This window comes from Nomascus leucogenys, chromosome 12, assembly GCF_006542625.1.
Source record: "Nomascus leucogenys isolate Asia chromosome 12, Asia_NLE_v1, whole genome shotgun sequence".
Classification (NCBI taxonomy): domain Eukaryota; kingdom Metazoa; phylum Chordata; class Mammalia; order Primates; family Hylobatidae; genus Nomascus; species Nomascus leucogenys.
This window is the reverse complement of record NC_044392.1, coordinates 9,377,780-9,400,996: the sequence shown is the minus strand read 5'-3', so window position 1 is coordinate 9,400,996 and position 23,217 is coordinate 9,377,780. Positions and strand designations below refer to the sequence as shown.

The window sequence follows — 23,217 nt, the reverse complement described above, 5'->3', positions numbered from 1 at the left end:
GGAATCCCAGAGCATCCTAGCAAAGATGTTCACAGAACACACTCTACCCCAATCAGCGAGAAGCACCATTCTGCACCCAACCAAGTGAAGAATGTGAATTTGAAACAGATGAGAAAATCTGGGGGTACTGGAAGCAGATTCAAAGTTATTAAACCTAAACTGATATTTTACAGCAAATGCAGCAAGTCCAAAGATTAGATTTCTCGGGCAATCTAATGCATTTCAATCACCACTTCAACGGCTAACAACAGGCTGGGTGGAGTTGGTGTGCAGGGAGGGACTGCTGAGCTAACAGCTGGGGAAATCATTTCAAAGTCAGCCAGGTGGACCTGATATTTCAAAACTTGATATTATAATTAAACCAATTTCCTAGTGACCTCACTTCAGGTAATATATGCAAACTTGGTTCTCAAGTTACTGTCTTCATTTCCTGGGGACATTCAGTTCTTTACATTTTTAGGTTACTTCAGGTTAACTTCCTCTTTGCAACAACCAGTATCTACTCATATATTTAAAAACAAAAACAAAACAAAAAACTAAAGGTGCAAAGTGAGCCTGCCTACTGCAGGAGGGAAGGGGCCTATGTTTAGAAGAAGCTACTAAAAAGGGTGATATGGTCATTGTCCAATGAGATTGCTCTTCATCCTCCATCCCTAGGATAGATTCCTCACTCCACCACATTGACGAGGGATTTTTTTCCCTTACGAAGCTGAAGGGATAACTATCATAACACTAGATTCTGGATGCACAAGACCCAGTCCTGATCCATAACTCACAATCCCAGGGCCTTCCTAGGTTGCTGCCTGATAGCCTTTGCCAGTGAATGCTTTCATACATTTCAATCATTAACCTGACCAAGGCTAACAGCAGGCTGGTGGGTGTAGGCGTGTGGGGTCTGCTGAGCTAACAGCTGGGCAATCATTTCAAAGTTGGCCAGGTGGACTCAACATTTAAAAACTTGACATGGTCATTAAAGTCCCTCATAATCAAGTGTCGGCATTCATCTGTGTATAGTATACACTTAATGCATGCTTACTGATTAAACAGGTAATAAGCAATAGTGTAACAATATGAAAACTGCTATTAAAAACAGCCCATATTCAAATAGTCCCATCTTTGTCCCTCTAGACCAATGGCTCCCAACAGAAACAATTTCCCCTCAAGGGGCAATGCTGATGTCTAGAGACATTTTTGGTTGTCACAACTGGCAGAGGGGTGGGGAAGTGCTTCTGGCATCTAGTGGGCAGAGGACAGGAATGCTGGCTTCTAAACATTCTAAAATGCCCTGGACAGTGCCCACAACAAGGAATCACCCAAAATGTCAATAGTCTGAGGTTGAGAAATCCTGCTCTAGAGGAACCATTTTTAAGCCATTTAGTTTTAAGTGAGACATAAGAATATGTCAGTTTTGTGGAAAAGCCTCTTCTCTTGTTCTGTAACAAACAGATACACGTTTAGAGTACAAAATTCTAAAATTGTAACCAACCTTAGGAATGATGTAGTGTAAGCACAGTTGGAGAAACTAAGGCCTAGAGAGGTCAAGTCAGTTGCCCAAGTTCACAGAAGAAAGGATCAGCTGGACTGAAATTAGAATCACCTTTACACACCCAAATGTGTGTTATACATAGTAGATGCTCAGTAATGGTCACTAAATTGATATCTTGTTCTTTAGGTGTTCTTTTTTTTATTATTACAACACACAATTCACTCTCTGCTGCTGGGAATGTGAGACTGATTGTGAAGACTTCTTCCCATCCACACTCCCCTTCCTCAAAAAGAAGCCCAGAAGGGAAAAACAGCGTAACCTACTAGAGTTCAAGACTGCGTGGCCAGGCAGAAAATGTTTTTCAATTGTTTCCAGGGAAGCTCATGTCTTTCACCCAGGCAGAGGCTTTACACAAAACCTTCTAAGTGAGCAAATGAGCCCTTGTGCAAGACCGTGGACATGTGAATTTCTCTTCACAACTCAGCACAGCAGCTTTCCTAACACATTGGAGAAGTCCCAACCAATGGCAAACAGATGGAAAATCAGTGCCAGTTTCACTGAATCACAACCACATCCAAACAAGCTAGAAAGTTTTCAGTTCTAAACAAACAGCAGAATCAAAATGAATTCTGGGATCAAAGTACAGATGGTTGGTTAGTCCAGTGGTGTGCAGAATAGCAGTCACCAAAACAGCCCTGGCTTAAGGGAGGAGAGCAAAAGATGGAGATTTGCCCTTTGAAAAAGAAAACATTCACCACGATGTTTCAAAACCCAGGCGTTTCAGAATAGAACACAATGGGGTAGAGGTCAAAAGATATGGCACAAGGGGGTGGGGCAAAGATACCAGCCATGCGAATAGAAAGATCCTGCAAAGGGAACATGAGGCAGATGAACCCAGGGCAGGTCTGGCGGTGGGGGGGCGGCGGGGAGCGGGGAGTGGGTGGAGGGGCACATCACAATTTCAAAACAGCCCAAGTAAGAGTGTTTACAGTAAACAAACCTGTTCCAGTGGGCACAAGGAGAGTTTCTAAAACTGCTGCAAGGTTATTAAATTCTACAGCACCTGAGAACAATGTCTAAATATTTACTCCCATGCCACAAAAGGGCTAAAGGACTGCTATTTCAGCCTCCTGTTTCACACTTCATGCTACATTTTTCCCAAGATGATGTGTCACACCAAAACCTCCTACTGAGAGGGCAGAGGATTCGCTTCATGTCTAGCTCCAGCGTTCAAAGCAGCACAGGTGGCAGAAGCACAGAAATGAAATGGCACAAAGAAGCAATTACCACAAAGCAACCATGAGATTCACCTGCTCAGCTTCCTGGAGTGTCACAGATCTTCAGCTATCTGGGCTAATAGTATGAGGGTGACTATCAAAAAATAAAACAAAGCATATGACCTGAACACACATTAATAGAATAATGCTGCTCATAACAGGGACACAGACACCATGTGCCAGACGCTGGGCATTAGGTATGCAGATAGACATGAAAAGACAGTCCCTGTCCTCATCTCCAGTCTAAGGAGGGCCCTTCTTCAAAAAAAATAATAATGCAGTAGCTGTTACCTCCTTTCTACTAATGTAGGACCTCTGATCCACCTTCCTAGAGGGCTAAGTTTAAGTGAATGAGGACCGTATGAACAACATAAGATGCTAGTCAACGGCCCAAGGCTATTTCCGCACATCAGGTATATAATGTCAAAGTGCCGGCCCATCTTGCTGTGATATGACCCATAAAGCTGTTCCTTATGTCCCTTATGGGGAAACCAGGGTTCTCCCGAATTCCCCATTCCTTGCCTCAGCAGACATCTACTGCAATGAAGCAGTTCAGAACGATAACGCCCATAGCAAAGCCATCTCCATGTGGGCTCAACCCAGAGAATCCCCTTGGTAACTTTTTAAATTAGAGGGCCCACTTGACTACTCAAATCTGAACACATAAATAACCCATCACTCTAACAACAACACAAAAATTTATACTTCCTTATTTGTATTGTTAAAAAATTGAAAACTCAAATATTAACAATTGGGCAAGTGATAATAATGACATATTCCAATGATGGGATACAATAAAGGTATTTAAATGTTTTTAATGTCATGAAATAAGCTTACAATAAATGTTAAGCAAAAAAGAATGATATAAAATCATTATGGTATAAGCTCAAGTAAATGGGTGATAAGAATTATGAAAAATAAGGCTGGGCATGGTGGTTGATGCCTGTAATCCCGGCACTCTGGCAGGCTGAGGCAGGCAGATGATGTGAGCTCAGGAGTTCGAGACTAGCCTGGGAAACATGGCAAATCCCTGTCTGTATTAAAAATACAAAAATTAGCTGGGTGTGGTGGTGTGCACCTGTAGTCCCAGCTACTATGACGGCTGAGACAGAAGAACTGCTTAAGCCTGATGGACAGAGGCTGCAGTGAGCTGAGATCGTGCCACTGTACTCCAGCTTGGGCGACGCAGCGAGAGACCTTGTCTCCAAAAAAAAAAAAAAAAAAATTATGAAAAATACCTTCAGCATCATTATATTTTTCATACTTTCCAATGATTTTTATCATGGATAGGTTTCAAAATCATAAAAGATAAAGTTGTTGTTGTTGTTTTAAAAAAACCAGCATTTACTGATGTTTAGATTATAAGCACAGGGATCCTCCCATCTCCCCAGCTCCTAAAATCCCACAAGACAGAAAACAACTGGTCTGTTCCTATGGCAACAAATCTTTTTTTCCTTAAATGTATGAGAAGTCTAATGAAACTGGGACCTATTTTTACTCTGCCCGTAATATGGACCCTTGATCTGAGCCACTTGTGTCAGGCTACTTCTGTTGAGACTAGGCTCAGAACAAGTTAGAATGCTCAGAGGAGCCAAGCCGGAGTCTTCCTGATTCCAATGTTTCATTTAATGAAGCTTCCTTTCTCTTTCATATAATCTGGGAATGTTAATACTGTAGTCACACTACAGGAAAGACCTTTCCTTAAGTTTCTCCTCCATCTGTAACGGTTCCTCTAACCGAACTCTTCATGCCTACTTTCAGAGAGACAAAGTCAATCCCTGTTCCAAACAGCTAATCTTTCGGTAAAAATGATTTCAACATAGCAGAAGAGCCTGAATCTCTTAATTCATTCTTTCTCAAATCAGCTGTCACACTCAAATTGGTTTCCGTCAGCTCTGCTGTTTTCAGCTATTTTGAACAAAAGCATCATGGTAAGAACGGGGAGTTTCCTTCCTGTTTCTCTTCTCAGGGTTTGTGTCAGTTATAAGGAGTGATAAAGTGTCAACAACAACAAAAAGACACCAATGCCCCCTTCTCTACAAGCTTTACACTACAGCATATGATGTCACCAGTTCACACAGAAAATTCTGTAAGAAATTATTTTTGAAGGTACAGAATAAAAACAACCACCTAAACAATATTAAGACAAAATTTCCTTAACTCAAAACTAGAAACACTAGAGAACTCATTTCTAAATCCACACATTTGGGGACTTCCAGTTAGACAAGAAAAGAGGAAGTTAAACAACAAAATGTACTGTGTGTGCACTTCAGAACACTGAGGTGAAGTAACATTGTAGGATTAACATGTAAACCCACATCTAAAGATGTAAGCTCTGTGGTAGAGGCCTGGGGATTTATGGTCTTCCCTCACCAGCAACTGCTGTAAAAGACAGCATGGCTATCTGAAGAAAAGGAAAAGAAAAGGTGCTGTATTTGCTCAAATCACCATGCTAGGACACACTTATCAGCTACAGCTGAGGGTAGGTCTCTCTCCCTCTCACATTTGCTTCACTGTTTCAATACATCATAAAATGAGAGAATTACACATTTGGTTTGTGGGTGAGGGGAAATGACATGAGGCCTGAGGAACCCAGTTCTCATTGTTTCAGATTAAGAAATTTCTTTTTGGAAGCTTTGACCTGAAATGTTCTTTTAAAAAAGTATTCTCCAAGTAAGCTTATGAAATCCAGAACTTAAATAAACTGTATTCTATATGTATTTAAAAGCAAACCAGAATCCCTATAGGAAATCTATAAACTGAAGGGAAAAGAGGGCTATGGTCAACAAAATTTGTCAGAGAATCACTTAACATTAATTGAAAATGAAAAAAAGCAACAATAATAAAATTCTACTACTACCCAATGACATGCTACAAAGGTGGGATTCCAGGGCAAGCTTCAGCCACACATGAGGGAGGATGGGGGATAAGGGGAAGAGCTGGACAAACTGAAGACGACCACCAGAGCAACCTTACGCTGACGGATGGCCACAGCTGAGGCAGATCTGGCTCATCTCTGGGGCTTTCCACTGGGGAGAGACCTGCAGTTCAGCCATCAGTGGACCGGCATTCACAAAGCCTGTGGGGAAACACAGGATCCAGAAGAGTAGGGTAGGGAAGGAGAAAGTGTGGGAAATGGAATAGTCAAACACAGCAGTGAAATATTATATTTATTAAATATGAAGCTTCAAAAATGCATAGATGGACCTCTTAAGTTGAAATGGACCAGTTGAAAAGAACCAGTACTCTGGGAAGCAGTCTGATGGCTTTTTCAAATCCCAAATTACATTTTCATTACACCTGTGAATTACAGTAACACCTGCCAAGAGGAAATGAGTTTTTTGGAGAAAAGAAAGAAACAAGGAAACCTATGCAATTGTTACAGTTGGTAACTTCACTCAAACAACGAGAGTCCTTTATCTGTGGCCTCTGTGGGAAGTAACAGCCTAAAAGCAAACATACTCACACTGCACTGAAAACTCTGCTGGCCTAGTTCCACCAATTCCATTAATATAGCAAGGGCCCAAATGCAGGTGACCTGATTGACAAAAAAAGCACTTCTAGAAAGGGCTGAACTTGTCTCATATAACTCATTAGACACTTTTATAATCAAGTAGAAAACAAGTAGCCACGACTTGGAAAGCTCTGCCCTTAAATGGAGCAGCAGCAACACTCCTTACAAGACAAAATATTTTTTCAGGTCAGGGTAGAGGAAAACAGACCCAGTGATCTTGCCTCCCTCACCCAGTGCAAACTTATCTGAAGTTGTGGGGTAAAACAAACAAATCAATAAGACTAGTTAAACTGACATGCAGCACAAGATAAAACAGCCACACTGCAGTTACCTTAACTATAAGGAAAACACCGAGCTGAGGCCCGGGCTTGGTGGCTCACGTCTGCAATCCCAGCACTTTGGGAGGCCAAGGAGGGTAGCTCACTTGAGGCCAGGAGTTTGAGACCGGCCTGGCCAATGTGGTGAGACCCTGTCTCTACTAAAAATACAAATAATTAGCTGGGCATGGAGGCACACACCTATAATGCCAGCTACTTGGAAGGCTGAGGCATGAGAATCACTTGAACCCGGGAGCCAGAGGTGGCAGTGAGCTGAGATCGCATCAAAGCACTCCAGCCTGGGCAACAGAGCAAGACTCTGTCTCCAAAAAAATGAAAAAAAAAAAAAAAAAAAAAAGAGTGAGCTATACCATGTTTTAAGGCTGCAATCCTCAACATTCTCTGTGTATGGCTTCTGTGTTACTAACTCAAGCTGTCCAGTTGTAGATATACTCAATGTGGATACACCATACCTAGGACTTCCCAGAATTGACAGGGTGGGCACTTATTTTCTGAGTAACCAAACGATAAGTTGCTCCTGGCAGCAGCCAACAGTCAAATACATATTCAATACAGGAGCCAATTTGCCTAGTCATACCCCCTAAGTATATAAACTATGACTGAGTTGTTACATTACTTCCTGGGACTAATAACTGTTTCAGCAACAGTCGAGATCCTTTAGAAGCGCGCAATGTTGTATCTGCCGGAAACCCCTTCTGTTCTCTTGTCCAAAATAATTCAAATACTATAAGGGGAAAGAAATTACATCTTGGAGAATTCAGTGCCTTTGTGTCTTTACCTGTTTGCGCTGGGATCCCTCCCTTGCTCCGCTTGATCACAGGGAACTACATTTCCCAGGCTCCCTTTGCCAACTGATTTCGGGATAAGTTCCATCAATGGGAGGCACTGATGAGGATAAGAGGCAGGAGCAGGGAGCAGCCAGGGGTAATACGCTCTCTCACTCAGCCTACTTCCAGCTGCCACCAGACAGCTCCTCTTTCCATGCTTCCGCTCACACCAGACCACTCGGACTTCCAGCCCTTGGTGACACCAGTGCACCGTCTATTTTCCTTGCGGGCATAGTAGTTCCCAGGCATTGCTAATTGATTGGGTGCCTCACCAGCCCCTGTTCAGCTTCTTGGCTCTTCTAGCAGCCTTGTAACCCACTCCCTATTTTAAATTCCCTCTGCTTACAAGACCAACAGTGGCTTCTGTTCCTCTGACTGGTCATTGACTGACATAGGGCCTTCCAAACATATTTTAAAACTTATTTTTCAGAAAATTAATAGCTTTCCTAAGAATTAAAACAATTATTCAGATAACCTAGAAAAGATCTCTTCTAATATGAAACAAAACATTTACAGACGACAAAATCAATTCATGCATTCAAACAAATATTTACTGAGAGCCTGGTCTGTGCCAAGCACTGTTCTAGGTGCTGGGAACACTACAGTGAACAAAACAGGCACAGGCCCCTGCCCTCTAGCTTACATTCTAGGGATGTATAAAGTGTGGCACATTATGATTTTAAAAATTAGCCAATACAGGACTGTTGCTTTAACAATAGAGGAATTTGGTAAAAGTGGGTTAACTTTAAGGTGTTCTACTCTACAAAGACTTGGTTCTTACCTTTTCAATGTGGTATGAACTGTCACATTCCAGGGGCCAATACAGAACTTCTTCAAAGCTAGTATCTAGTTAAACTGGCCACTTGATCAAACAGGAGTACAACTGTGATAAGGATTTAAGCAGACACAATAACAAAAGATAGGCACTGTATGCTTACAGTGTAAAGCATATGCATGTTTTCTGCGGATTCTTGCTTGGCATCATTTTTACAGGAAATACCATTTGGAGGAACTGAGTCTGACTCAATTTAACAAGTCACTTTATCCCTTCTCTGTAGCACAGGTAGAGTCCATCAACGTAACATACAAAGCCAGTGGCAGTGTACATAACAAGTAGAATGTCGCAGTCACCGACTGCATGACACGATTTCCAAGATGGAATTTTCAGGCAGAAGAACAGAAACAGACAATGACTCATGTGATGAACAGTTATATAGACAACTGTGCCCAAGAAAGCTGCCACCTACATACCATAATGACATCAGATGAAAAATGCAGAAAAAAGGTAGTTTTCTGATTTATCTAGAAAAAAAAGATTTGCTGAAAAGTATATATACTGAGAGATGAGACTGCAGCTGCCTGTTTATGCATCCTAAGCACTGAGCAACCCGGAGCACACATCAGGTATTCCAAATATGACCTGCTTGAGGCTAAGAGCATGTACAGCCTCAAAAATCAACATCAAGAGCTCCAGAAATAACATAATATCTACTGCTGGCACTTCACTAGACTTATGCTAAAATAATTTAATGTACCCACAAAGGTACATTTCAATGGAGAATTTAATGGGCACCATGCTCAGACCCTTCTTACTATTCAGCGATCAGGAAGCGTTTCATGCCTGCAATATTTATAACCCCATGTGAATAGCAGGTGGACCTACAATACTCTGGGCTTCTTACACTACAGGAAGTCTAAAGCATAGTGCATATTCAAAATCTCAGTGCCACAAAGCAAGTCAACCACAGAGCTCAGGTTTTAACCTTACAGGATCCTGACTACCTGTCAAACTCTACTCCTCATCACTCCTCAACATGCAGTCAAAATATACTAAAGAATCCCCACACGCACACACACAAAACAGTGCACCTTCGAGGCTTTGCACATTCTGTTCCCTCTTCCTAGAATGCAAAGTTCCCTAAATTCGCTTGGCAAAGTCATGCTTATCCTTTAAGACACAGCCTACTTTTCTCTTTGAAGCCATGACTTCCTGAGGAAGACTTCTTTGCCTTCTTCAATGCTTTCATTTCTCCCTGTATACCATGCCACAATAATTTCTATATTGCATGATTTATATTTGTACACATCTGCTTCCCCATTAGACTGTAAAATCCTTGAGACCAAAGACCCTTTCTTTTAATCTATATGTCCCGGTACAATGTCTGAGAAAAAGTAGGTAGTAAGTGCTTAAGAAACATTTTCTGAATGACTGTATGTAGTGGGGGATCTCAGGCTTGCAAAGTTCCCCTAAAAGATACTACATTTTCTATTCTTCATCTCACTGGCACCAAATGATATTTAAAGGGCAAGGAGAACAAATAGGAAAGTACCTCTCAGGGAACAAGTTTAATATGTTGACATTAAAAGACAATCTAATGGGGATTTTGATAAATCACTTTCAGTGAAACTATCAATCTAACCATGACTGTCAGAGTTATAGTGCACTAGCTGTAAAAACCCAGAAATGTATGTGATCTTGGCAAGAGAAAGGCATTTAACAACTAGAAATGGAAGCAGAACTCCTTCTGTTGTTTAGCGCCTCTGTAATTTTTACTTTTTAAAAGGTGCCACAGGCTGGGCATGGTGGCTCACACCTATAATCCCAGCACTTTGGGAGGCTAAGGTGGGCGATCACCTGAGGTCAGGAGTTCGAGACCAGCCTGGCCAACATGATGAAACCCCATCTCTACTAAAAATACAAAATATTAGCCGGGTGTGGTGGCAGGTGTCTCTAATCCCAGCTACTCGGGAGGCTGAGGCAGGAGAATCGCTTGAACCCAGGAAGCGGAGGTTGCAGTGAGCCAAGACCACGCCACTGCACTCCAGCCTGGGCAACAGAGCGAGACTCCATCTCAAAAGAGAAATAAAAAGTGCCACAGATTCAGCTAAAATAATTTAAAATTGATAGGAAAGTTCATTTCTAAGGAATATTTAACAAGCAATGACTTGGCTATCAACAGAAAACAAATGTAAAGCAAAGCTAAAGATTAATGTACATGAGTTAAAATTTAAGAGAACTATGAGAAAATTTCTACACAAAGAAATTCCCAGGGCGGGCGCGGTGGCTCACGCCTGTAATCCCAGCACTTTGGGAGGCCGAGGCGGGCAGATCACAAGGTCAGGAGATCGAGACCATCCTGGCTAACACGGTGAAACCCCGTCTCTACTAAAAATACAAAAAATTAGCCGGGCGAGGTGGCAGGCGCCTGTAGTCCCAGCTACTCGGGAGGCTGAGGCAGGAGAAAGGCATGAACCCGGGAGGCGGAGCTTGCAGTGAGCCGAGATCGCGCCACTGCACTCCAGCCTGGGCGACAGCGAGACTCCATCTCAAAAAAAAAGAAAAAAAAAAAGAAATTCCCTGGTCTAATCTTTCATACAAGTTTGAAATGAGGAAACATCCAGAGACCATCCTCAAGGGTACCATAAAGCACATTTGCAAAAATGCCAGAACTCCATATATAGGAAATGTTTTTGGCTTAAAGACTAGGGAATTACTGGGTGAGTCATTCTTACTGTGGCTTCCAGTAACCAGATTATCTTAAAAGGGAATAAAGTCAAAAGTAAAACTAATAAAATCAACATTAAAAAATTTATGATCAGCAATGGTAAAAATAAATAATGCAGACATTTGTGTAACACATTAGTTTACAAGGCACTTTCATTTTTCAAACTAGGAAAATTAAGCTGAGAAAGTTAGGTGGTATGTGGAATCAGGTCACCAAGCTGCAATAAACAAAGTAAAGGAATTTAACTGGCTGTTCCAATACCAAGTCTACAGACTTTTCCATTACTCTGCCTCTCTGCCATCTTAACGGTAGGCTTATATGTGTCTATGGGCCTAGGACACTTTCTAAGATGCCTTCAAAGACAGCAGTGTCCGCTGGGCATGGTGGCTCATGCCTGTAATCCCAGCATTTTGGGAGGCCAAGGTGGGCAGATCACTTGAGGTCAGGAGTTCCAGACCAGCCTGGACAACATGGTGAAACCTTGTCTCTGCTAAAAATATAAAAATTAGTCAGGTGCCTGTAATCCCCGCTACTCAGGAGGCTGAGGCAGGAGAACTTGAACCCGGGAGGTAGAGTTTGCAGTGAGCCAAGATTGCGCCACTGCACATAGCAAGACTCCGCCTCAAAAAAAAAAAAAAAAAAAAGGAGAGAGACAGCAGTGTCTTCCAAATCATTTAAGAATATCTTTCAACTTAGTCAAGATAACTTGGTCATAGCCTTAGCAAATACCTTCAAAGAACAAAGCACTCCTCAGTGTGCATGGAAAGTGAATGCTCTCCATGTTCTGTTGATTGAAAAATGCAGATGCCAAGAGCTGTGGGTAATATTCTACCATTTGCATAAAAGCACTGCAAAGGAATATATTTAAATGTAGTTGTTTGTCTATGCATACATTATCTCTTAAAAGTCATGTAAGAAATTGCCAGCAATGGACTAGGTGTGGTGGCTCACACCTGTAATCCCAGCACTTTGGGAGGCTGACGCTGGTGGATCACCCGAGGCCAGGAGTTCGAGGCCAGCCTGACCAACATGGTGAAACCCCATCTCTACTAAAAATACAAAAATTAGCTGGGCATGGTGGTGGGCGCCCAGCTACTTGGGAGGCTGAGGCAGGAGAATCACTTGAACCCAGGAGGGAGAGGTTGCAGTGAACCAAGATCTCGCCATTGCACTCCAGCCTGGGCGACAAGAGCAAAACTCTGTCTCAAAAAAAAAAAAAAAAAAAAAAAAAAAAAAAAGAAAAGAAAAGAAATTGCCAACAATTATTACTTCCACAGAGTGAAAATGGTGGCTCAGAGATGAGGGACAGCAAAATGATTTTATACCGTACATATTCCCCTTTGGACCTTTTGGATTTTGAACTACATGAAAGTGCTACCTTTTTCAAAAAGTACATTTAAATGTAAATTTAAAAATATATAATAGGAGTTGGAACAGAGGCAATGGTTGGGTGGGGTGAAACATTTCAGAGATAGGATGCAGCAGAAGAAGGGAAAAGCAAAAAATTATTACACTTTCTGTCGGACTCTAGAATTTCATGTGGTGCTTCAGTCTGAAGTAAATACTCCTCAAGATGATCAAATGTCTTGTACTATTAACTCTTTGCTCTGCCGGGTATGGTGTGTCACACCTGTAATCCCAGCACTCTGGGAGGCTGAGATGGGAGGACTGCTTCAGCCCAGGAGTTAGAACTAGCCTGAGAAACATAGTGAGACCCTGTCTCAATTGGCCTCTCAAAGTGCTGGGATTACAGATTTGAGCCACCGCACCCAGCTTCTATTCTGAAGTTTAAATCACATACCTTAAAAGTCAACTAATAAATGTTCCTAAATAAGCAGAAGAATTTAAAAATAAAAGTCATTGCCAAAGAGTTATATTTTGGAACATTGCAAAAATACCTGCTCATAGGTCGATAGTCTATGCCACATCATCTAACTGGATATTAATAGATGAGCAATCACTCACCATATCTTGTAAATGAATAAATAAATAAATCTTTGCCCATCAAACAGCTCTCAATTTCTCACAAACCTTGACACTAAGAAAGGAGTGTCCCAATAGTGGACACAAATATTTAGGTCATCAGAAAGGTATAGTCAGCCCTACGTTAGAAATGGGTTCTGCATCTGTGGATTCAACCAACTGCAGATTGAAAATATTCGAAAAAATGGCTGGGCCCCATGGCACATGCCTGTAGTCCCAGCACTTTGGGAGGCTAAGCGGGAGGACAGCTTGAGCCCAGGAGTCTGAGGCTACAGTGAGCTATAATCACACCATTGCACTCCAGCAGGGCGGCAGAGCAAGACCCTGTCTCTAGAAAAAATAAAAAGGAAAGAAAATATTCAATAAAAAATGGATGGTTGCGTCTGTACAGAACATGTGCAGACTTTTTTCCTTCTCATTATTCCCTAAATGATACAGAGTAACAACTACTGGCATAGCATTAACATTGTATTAGATATTATAAGTAATCTAGAGACCATTTAAAGTATAAGGGAGGATCTGTATAAGTTATAGGCAAGCACTACACCATTTGTATCAGGGACTTGAGCATCTGTGGATTTTAGTGCCCCAGAAGGTTCCTGGAACCAATCCCCCATGGATACCAAAGGACAACTGTAGATCCTTTCATGGTAAATAAGATAGTGTCCAGTTTAAAACACAGTCTCTGAAGGGGTGGCTTAGCAGTTGCTCCTGACACACTGATAAAATCTAGAACTGCTGAGCTAGAAGTTAAAACTTGGACCAGTATGACCCCAAGTACAAAGGAAGTATGATCCATACCCAAAAATGGAACCCAGCCTCAATCAGCCAGAGTTACCATTGACATAACCGGAATTTTCAGTAGTTTTGTCCTCTGTTCTATCACTACCTAAGTCAGTCCAAAAGTTCACCCTAAAAGTCACATTAACCCCAGGGTTTTGGGTAATGAAGAAAGCACATCTTGAGCCTAGAGCAAATCATAGCATTTCTTAAACAGGCAACCCCAAAGCAGTTTCCTTTCCCACAGTGAAATTACTGGAATGGCTTAGTGGTCCCAGAAACTGGTAAGACTCGTGCCCAGGAGAGTTAAAAACCCCAGGATCAACAAAACTCGTACGAAGTAAAAAGAACACATGCTTGTTCTCTGTTCTGATGTTTATTTGTTGTGTTTTGTTTTTGAGACAGGGTCTTGCTCTCTGACCCAGGCTGGAGTGCAGTGGCACTCGATCATGGCTCACTGCAGCTTCGACCTCCTGGGCTCAGGTGCCCAGGTGATCCTCCTGCCTCAGCCTCCTCGGTAGCTGGGATCACAGATGCACACCACCACACCCAGCTATTTTTTTAATTATTTGTAGAGACAAGATCACACTATGTTGCCCAGGCTGGTCTTGAACTCCTGGACTCAAGTAATCCTCCCTCCTTGGCCTCTCAAAGTGCTGGGATTACAGATTTGAGCCACCACAGCCAGCCTCTATTCTGAGGTTTAAATCACCCACCTTAAAAGTCAACTAATAAATGTTCCTAAATAAGTACAAGAATTTAAAAATAAAAGTCATTGCCAAAGAGTTATATTTTGGAACATTGCAAAAATACCTGCTCATAGGTCGATAGTCTATGCCACATCATCTAACTGGATATTAGTAGATGAGCAATCACTCACCATATCCTATACAGTTAACTTCCAATTTTTTAGGAAAAGACACAGGAGTACAGGTAAATAAACTGAAACCCAATTCTCATTTTAGCCAACACTTTTTAAATTCCTCCTCCAATGAAATGTAATTTTTATCAGCGCTAACAGGTAACAATTTATTGATCCAAACATCTTTTCCTTCAACAATCTGATAGTTGTCCAAATGATCATTATGACAACCAAAATTAGAAAATAGTAGGGGAAGAAGAGTGAGAGGGCTTGGAGGGGTGGAATGGGATAGATAATTCATAAATTGGATAAACAGAGGCCTCAACAAATTCCTATTTGTCATAATTGAAAGATGACTGACCCATTGTCATCTCATTTTTAACACAGTGACCAAGTCCCTGAAGCCACCCGGTAAAATGTAAAACAAACTTTTTAAAAGAAATTGTTTGAGGATCCAGGATTCTACCATCAACAGTAGTTAATAAAGTTTACAAGCCAGCTGTTACTAGTTCTCATTAAGAATTAACTGACATTTCATAACCTGATCCCCAGTAAGCTTATTAATAAAAAGCAACGGAAATTTTGGGCTGGGCACGGTGGCTCATGCCTGTAATCCCAGCACTTTGGAAGGCCGAGGAGGGTGGATCACCTGAGGTCAGGAGTTCGAGACCAGCCTGGCCAACATGGTGAAACCCTGTCTCTACTAAAAATACAAAAATCATCTGGGCATGGTGGCGGGCGCCTGTAATCCCAGGTACTCGGGAGGCTGGGGCAGGAGAATCACTTGAACCCGGGAGGCGGACGATGCAGTGAGCCGAGATTGCACCACTGCACTCCAGCCTGGGTGACAAAGGGAAACTCTGTCTCAAAAAATAAAAATAAAAAATAAAATAAATAAAAAGCAATGGAAATTTGGAGGAAGAAGTAGTGAATCAGCCTCTCTCTTCCATATACTGTATTTTATTGGAATATGAGTAAGTATAAGGATAATATGAGAAATGGGGGGGGTGGTTCTAGTCACCAAAATGGCATCTGACTCTCCAAATGCAGCAATGCTCACTCCAGTGGGTTGCTTCACTGTGACTCAAGATCTGTCAAATGAGGACATAAGGGAATTTGAATAAAGCCAAGATACGCTCCTAAAATAAACCGAATCTTCCAATAGACCTAACAGAAGATGTAACAAGAATCAGCAGACTAACCTACTCAACATAAATTGATTCTAAAATACTTTTTAAAATGAATTATTGCTAATGCAAAAATTCAGGAAAGAAGTCTAGGAATTTGTTTTCCTAATGGCACATTCCATTTATCTATTGGTAGAGGTCACTAAAATACATTACTAGGTGTCTATGTATCCCTCGCCTGTTCTCCTTTTATAATCTTATTCTTCAAAAATAAAAGGTAATTAAGTGAAAGCATCAATTAAATATGTCCTTCCTTTCTCAAAATAGATAAATACGAATATAACTGAATCTTTATTTTATAGTATATGCCCACTACGCTGTACGGCAAACAACCATGGCAAATCCACTGCATTATGAACAAAAGTAAATTAATAGTCGCCCTCAAAATATAACTATCCATTTCTCCCCAACCAAAGGGAAAATAATTTTCCCAATCCTCCCATTATATGCCAAAAGAATTAGAAAATACAGGAAAAAAAAGATTCATAGAAGCGTGTATAAATGTCAAGTGCCAACATTTCACTAATAACCAAGATTTCCTATTGTACTGACTTTTAATTGTATCAAATCATGAATCTTCTAGGGCACAGAAAACAGAGTAAATGGCTCTGCCAATTTACAATGATCATATTTCACCTTTAGAAGTGTAATCACCATGGAAGCAATGAATTCATCGACTTCATCTTTCTCTCTCCACTGATTAAACGGATCCTGCACTACAGGCACAATTGGCTAGTTTCTGCCACCACTCATACATAGGCCTCCAACGCACTCTACAAGCCAGGGCTACACTGCCTAGAAATCCGCACTGTGTCACTGCATAAGGCAGTTTCCCACTGCACACATCCGGGAAGAATAAAGTCACCTAAGCACTCTTGTCAGATCTTAGCAAGGCTGCAAAATGACAGGAGTTGCTAACCAAATAACAGGAAGCAACAATCACCACCTTTAAAAATCATTTAAGCAGTTTTCGTCTCCGCCATCTCACTTCCCTCCTCCTCCTCGTCATTCTCTCTCTCTCTCTCTCTCTCTCTCTCTCTCGCTCTCTCTCTCTCTCACACACACACACACACACACACACACACACACACACACGCACTGCAGTTCATCCCCAGCTGGGGACATGCTGGGAGCTCTGGACAGCCGGCCCAGAACTCATTCAGAGCCCTCAAATACAGACATTCTCACCTGAACGCGCCAGGCAACTTCCACCCGCACCATCACCTCCGCCCTCCCCGACACACACACACTCGCCCTCGCAAGCTCTCCCCATACCAATCCCCCAGCTGCAGAAAGCCCAGCAGGCTCATTGCAAGCGCAGCACGCGTTACCACTTACAAGCCGAGCTGGGCGGCCTAAGCTTCAGAAACCTCCTCTTCACGCAGCCCACCCCCACCCCCCGGCGCGGCTGGACCCCTGGCCCGCCAGGTGGGATGCGCTACCTTTAGACTGGCAATCCGCACAAAACTTGTTATCCTCCTCCAGCAGCAGGTTGGCCAGGACAGCCTGGTACCGATCCACGTCCTTCACCGACTTGCCTGTCATGGCCAGGGTGCCGGCGGGGGCAGAGGGCGACGCGCCCTCCTCGCCCCCAGAGACCCCTGCCTCAGTCCGGGGGTGAGGACTCCCGGTCCCCCGCCCAGGGGCACCTCCTGAGCGGGGAGAGCCCTCTCCTCCGGCCCCGCCGGACCCCCCTTCCCGGGTCGGGGGCGTCCGTCCCCCACTCCGCAGCCCCTCGGCGCGGCGCCCCTTGGCGGGCTTAGGGACAGGCCCGCGTCCAAGAGAGGCTGCGGGGCCAGAGACCCTCAGCCCAGGCAAAGGCAGACCACAAGCCTCCTGGGTACCGGACGCAGAAATGACCCTCTGGCCGGCCTGTCTGCTGGCCTTGCGTCCCGCGCCTCGGTTTCCCTGGCAGCTGCCGTCAGCTCCGCTACCACCTCCACCGCCTACTTCCGGCAGCTCTTCCTCCCCACCTCCACCCTGCCCAGCCCGCGCATGCGCCCCGCCCCCACCGCGCCGCACTGGGCTCTTCCTTCAGCTCCGCCTCTCGGGAACCAATCCGTGGAGAAGCGGGGGGCGGGGCTTGGGTGGGGGCGGAGGGAAGGGGTGGGCCCGCCCCCTGCGTGTCCTTGGAAGAGAATGAATGGAGCCTGGTAGAAAGGGAGTGGAGGGAATGGAAGAAAGTGAAGGAAGACAACAACTAACATTTACTGAGCTCTTACTATGCGCTAGGCACTGTGTTAAGCGCTTTGCGTGAATTATCCCAACATAAGCCTCACAACAACCCTATGAATTACTTATCATCCTTATGTAACCTGAGGGTTGTTGATACTCCAAAGTCCTCCAGCTTGTTTTTTCCAGCAGCCAAATAGAAGTGTGCAAGCCCCTAACCCAGGATATAGGAACGTCTCCCCCTCCCCAAATTTTCAGAGGACTCTGGTCACCTCTCACTTGGAATACCTGCTCCCACTGATATTCATTAGCCCTCCTCTGTGACTCCTGCCTTTTTGGATATTGTTTGGCCTGGTGCCCAGACAGTTTGTTTCTTCTTCCATTTCTTAAATTCTCACAAAACAGCGAGTTTTGCGTGGCAAACTTTTACTGAACGTTCTTTGGGAAGGGTGGGGGACAGTGATTAAAGCATAGCACAGAACAGGCAACTCCTTAAAAATGATTATTAAACATCATTGTCCAAAGCCACCCTTGCTACAGATAATTTATCATTGGCTGTCCTTTTCCTTAGGGATCCACCTGCCATCTGGCTTGTGTTTTCATTCGCTCATTCATTCACTGAGCACGATGTTACTGAGAAATTTCTAAGTATCAGGCACTGTACTAGGGGAGAGGGAAACAGCACGATCCGATTTGTGGTTTTAAAAGGTCACTCTGGCTGCCATGGAAATAACTAATCAGAGAAGATAGTAAGCAGATGCTAAGAGTCATCTAAACTCTAGTGAAACCCTCTCTTCCATTTCTTTACTTTCTCCCAAGACCAGGATCCCCTCAAAGCTTCATCTCATCAGAGGAAAACTAAACATTTCTATTACTTTATTAATCACAACAATTGAATTTTCTCGCTAAGCCTCTTCCCTTCTAGCCATGCCTAGGGGACTTGACTTTTAAAAACACACAAGTTCATCAGGGTGTTTTTCCTGAGAAAACCCATCCAAATAGGTATTACCATAACCATTTTTCAGTTGAAACAGACAGTCAAGATTAACTAGTTACTGGGTGTGGTGGCACATACCTGTAGTCCTAGCTACTCAGGATGCCGGAGCCAGAGCATCACTTGAGCCCAGGAGTTGGAATCCAGCCTGGGCAACACAGTAAGAACCACCCCTCCAACCCCCAATGTACCCCATTACCCTGTCTCAAACAACAACAACAAAACCCAGTTAATTGCGGTGAGTGGTGATTGTACCTTACTTAGTTCAAGCCCTCCCCATCTTCATCTCCTCACTCTGCAAATAGCCTTCCTTCCTTAGTCTAAATCTGGTTAAATTAATCCTTCACCGTGCTCTCTAGAGGGAGCTTTTAAATGCCGATTCTGATTGACTCACACTCTCCTGCTTAAAAAATCCTTTAGTGGCTCTCCGTTGCCTATGGCAGTGTTTCTCAAATTTTTCCATCTAGTGAGAGAGCTCATGGCTTTGTGGTTAAGCACACAGACTCTGGGGCAAGAATGCTTAAGTTTAAATCCTCAGCTTTTACCACCTATTATCTGTGTGACTTTGAGCAGGTTACTTAGCCTCTCGGTGCCTCAGTTATTTCATCTATAAAATGGGAATGATGATAACATTAATAGTACCTATTTCACAAGATTATTATGAGGCTTAGCTGAAATAATGCCTGTAATATAATTAGAACAGCCCTTGGCACATAGTGAATGATAGACAATTAGCACTCTTCACTAAATATTTCTGGCATTTTGCCTTCTGAGCACGTGGTAGGATTTTATTTCCTGGCCTTCAAGTGACTGGGAAAGACCAATGAGTTTGAGCAGAAAGGATGGATTACTTTGTCTCTGAAGCATTTATTTGTTGCTTTGAGACTCTTCTGCTTCTCTTTCCCTCTGGCATAGCAACTATTGACGCTGAAGATGTTGTTTGCTCTATTAGCCTGGATTTCTGTGTCACTGATAAACAAGAGCTCTCTGCCAGCCCATAGAGGATAACTTAGCATAAGCAAGAAATAAGCATTGTGTTTCCATTGAGTTTTGTTTGTTTGTTTACCACTGTATAAGCTAGCCTATCCTAACAGATACATCAAGTATTAGCTCTTTTTATTATCTTTACTAATAGCAGAGTAAAGTGAGTGCATAGCCCAGGGTCTGAAGATATAAACAAAGCAAACTGCTCTTCCCAAGTACACATTTTTTTTGAAGTCTTGAATTTTGCTTTGACAAGTCTTGCAAAAATGTTCACTCTGTTCCATCATGCACATGTTATCTTACCATAAAACTGTTTCCACATTAGTTATAGAATTTTTTTTTTTTTTTTTTTTTTTTTTTTTTTTTTGAGACTGAGTTTCGCTCTGTCTCCAGGCTAGAGTGCAGTGGTGCGATCTCAGCTCACTGCAACCTCCACCTCCCAGGTTCAAGCAATTCTTCTGCTTCAGCCTCCCAAGTAGCTAGGACTACAGGCACGTGTCACCTATCCCACCTAATTTTTTGTATTTTAATAGAGACAGGGTTTCACCCTGTTAGCCAGGATGGTCTCAGTCTCCTAACCTTGTGACCTGCCCACCTCAGCCTCCCAAAGTAGTAGGATTACTGGCATGAGCCACCGCGCCCGGCCAGTTATAGAATTTTCTATCTGTCCCAGTGGCTACTGAGCATAGTTTGGTTGCACTGTATCTAATGGATTTCAGAAAATTGGAATGAATTGAAGAATCCTGATACCACATTTCATACTCAGCTTCCAGATAATTTCTCTTTATTGTTTTTATTCTGTTTTGTTTTGTTTTGTTTTGTTTTTTGGTGGCAGTAGAATTTATTAGAATGTGCCTTTTAAAAAATTATTTGAAATAGAGATGGAGTCTTGCTTTGTTGTTCAGGATGGTCTTGCATTCATAGTAAGTGATCTCACCCTGCCCCCAAGTGCTGAGGTTAGGCATGAGCTAGAATGTGCTTATACGGCGCCTGGCTGCCACAGTGCCTCAATATAAAGCTCGAATGTCTTGACAATTTTTCTTGAGTAATGACACTAGGAAGTTGACAGCCAGGTGAATGTTATTTACAAGCTCATCGTCTGTCAGCTTCACATGGCCAACAGCCACAGCCAGACACAGCACCTTCTTCATCTGAAACTTGGTTGTGGACTTCGCCTCATCCACTTTGGCCACCATGTTTTTGTTGTGTGTCAGCAGGGAAGGGAACTTACCCACCTTATTTAGGCCTGGGCCAAGGATTCATGGGATCTGCTTGATCAGATACTCTGAGGCTAAAAAGACATCATACTTCTTTGACAGCAGTTTGACCAATTATTATTCTTATTGAGCTTTTCGGCACCTTGATGTCCCTGTGGAGGATGTCCACAGCCTTGGACCATTTTTTTTTTTTTTTTTTTTGGAGACAGGGTCTCACTTTGTCACCCAGACTGGAGTGCAGAGGCTCGAACATAGCTCACTGCAACCTCGACTTCCCAGACTCAAGCAGTCCTCCCACCTCAGCCTCCTGAGTAGCTTGGACTACAGGCATACGCCACCATGTCCAGTTAATTTTGTGTATTTTTTGTAGAGACAGGGTTTCACCATGTTGCCCAGGTCGGTCCTGAGCTCCTGGAATCAAGCGATCCTCCTGCCTTGGCCTCCCAAAGTGCTGGGATTACAGGCATGAATCACTGTGCCTGGCCCATCTTATTTTTCTTTAATAAATTATTTTCTGTTTGTAGAAATAGGATCTGGCTATGTTGCCCAAGCTGTCTCAAACTCCTGGCCTCAAACAATCCTCCCCACTCAGCCTCTCAAAGTGCTGGGATTACAGGTGTGAGCCACCGTGCTTGGCCTCTTTTTTTTCTTTAAATCCGAGTATTTTGAAACCCTAACTCACATAAATAAGGACAAAATAGAAACCACTATACTAGAGAAGCCACAGTAGTAACGTGCCCACATTACTACCAAGAAAGAGGCGTGGTGAACATTTCTGGACTATTGCCACAGGAAACTCTCATTAGTGTATCTTATAGCTAAGAGACCAAAATCGCTTAAGCCGTATGTTCATCAGTTTCTGATTCACTGGCCAGTCACTTTACCTATACCGGATAACACTCATAGAATGACTTGTTCATTTAGAAAGCTGAATAATTATGCTCCCTGTTTTACTATGAGCTCTGTGTTATTTGTCACGTGCAAATGAGCTTAGTGAGACTAAGCTTAGTGAGCTTCGTGATTCCCCTCTGGCTACAGCTGGTCTAAAGGCTGCCTCTGGGGGCACCGGCTGAGTTCTGCCCAGGGTTGCTTTCCACTGTGACAAGGCAGCACTGAGTTCTAATGCAAAGTCCCACAATCATTGCACTCTCCTTCCCCCAAGCACACCAGTTCTCTCTCTGATCCACACAGCTGCTGGTGGGGAATGGGGGAGTACTGGCATCAGCAATTCAAGACTGTCTTTTGTACTCTCTTCAGTGTCTCTTTCTGTAATATGAAGTTAAAACCAGGTACTGTGATTACTCACTGTATTTTCGGTTCATATGAAGGTGATTTTTTGTGTGGATAGTTGTTCAATTTGGTGTTCCTGTGGGGAGGACAATTGGTGAGGTCTTCTATTTTTGGCCATCTTGCTCTGCCTTCCCATATATATTTTTTTTAAGTTTTAAATCAAAGTAAAACATGCACATAGTTTTAAAAGTCAGGTAATTATACAAGGGTTATAATGACAAACAGTAATCCTCTGCCCCATCTCTGCCCACACTGGTCCCTACCCCTCTGAGACAACCATTTTCAACTCTTATAGCTGTTTCTTCTACAATTTATGTATTGCCCAAATAACATGCTTATATCACCATGATTTACCTTCCCAGCTTTATTTATTCACTTCCTGCTATGGAAGATGAGGATTTAGATTTCTTTATATATACTCTCCCAGACTTCCTTTCCCACATTTTCCTAGTATAGTTAAATGACAATATTTTGTTAAATTGATGCTCAATATTTATAATATTATGACTTAATATTATTGACAGTTGTGCTTTGTATTCATTGATTGTAATTTTTTCCTGGTTAAACTTTTTGTTTTTCCTGGAGTCAATAATTGCTCCACTTTGGAGTGCTTAATTTTCTATGAATCTATGATTAATTCATCTCCTAATCCTTTGACAGAAGAGAATTTCCTCTTAGTGAGTTCTAACACATCAGCTAAGCTATAAATTTCATTATTCTTGGCACTGTCCATCCTGAAGCTTCTGCCCTGCTGCTCCAAACTGGAGAAGGCCTGCTGCTGTGTAATCATCACCCTGGAA

General features: G+C 42.8%; 1 protein-coding gene across 2 annotated transcripts in view; it reads right to left on the bottom strand.

Annotated features, from left to right (window-relative positions):
* Nucleotides 1–17,751, bottom strand: part of SMAP2 (small ArfGAP2) — a 48,781-nt gene extending 31,030 nt beyond the window's left edge. Inside the window, exon 1 of one of the 2 annotated variants that reach the window (XM_030823550.1) lies at nucleotides 17,203–17,751. In XM_030823550.1, coding sequence (XP_030679410.1) covers nucleotides 17,203–17,305 — 103 coding nt within the window. In that variant the 5' untranslated portion in view covers nucleotides 17,306–17,751. Of the gene's footprint in view, nucleotides 1–5,739; nucleotides 6,638–17,202 lie in introns of those variants that run through there. The other variant, XM_030823552.1, reaches the window with a different exon arrangement.
* Between the last annotated feature and the right edge of the window lie 5,466 nt (nucleotides 17,752–23,217).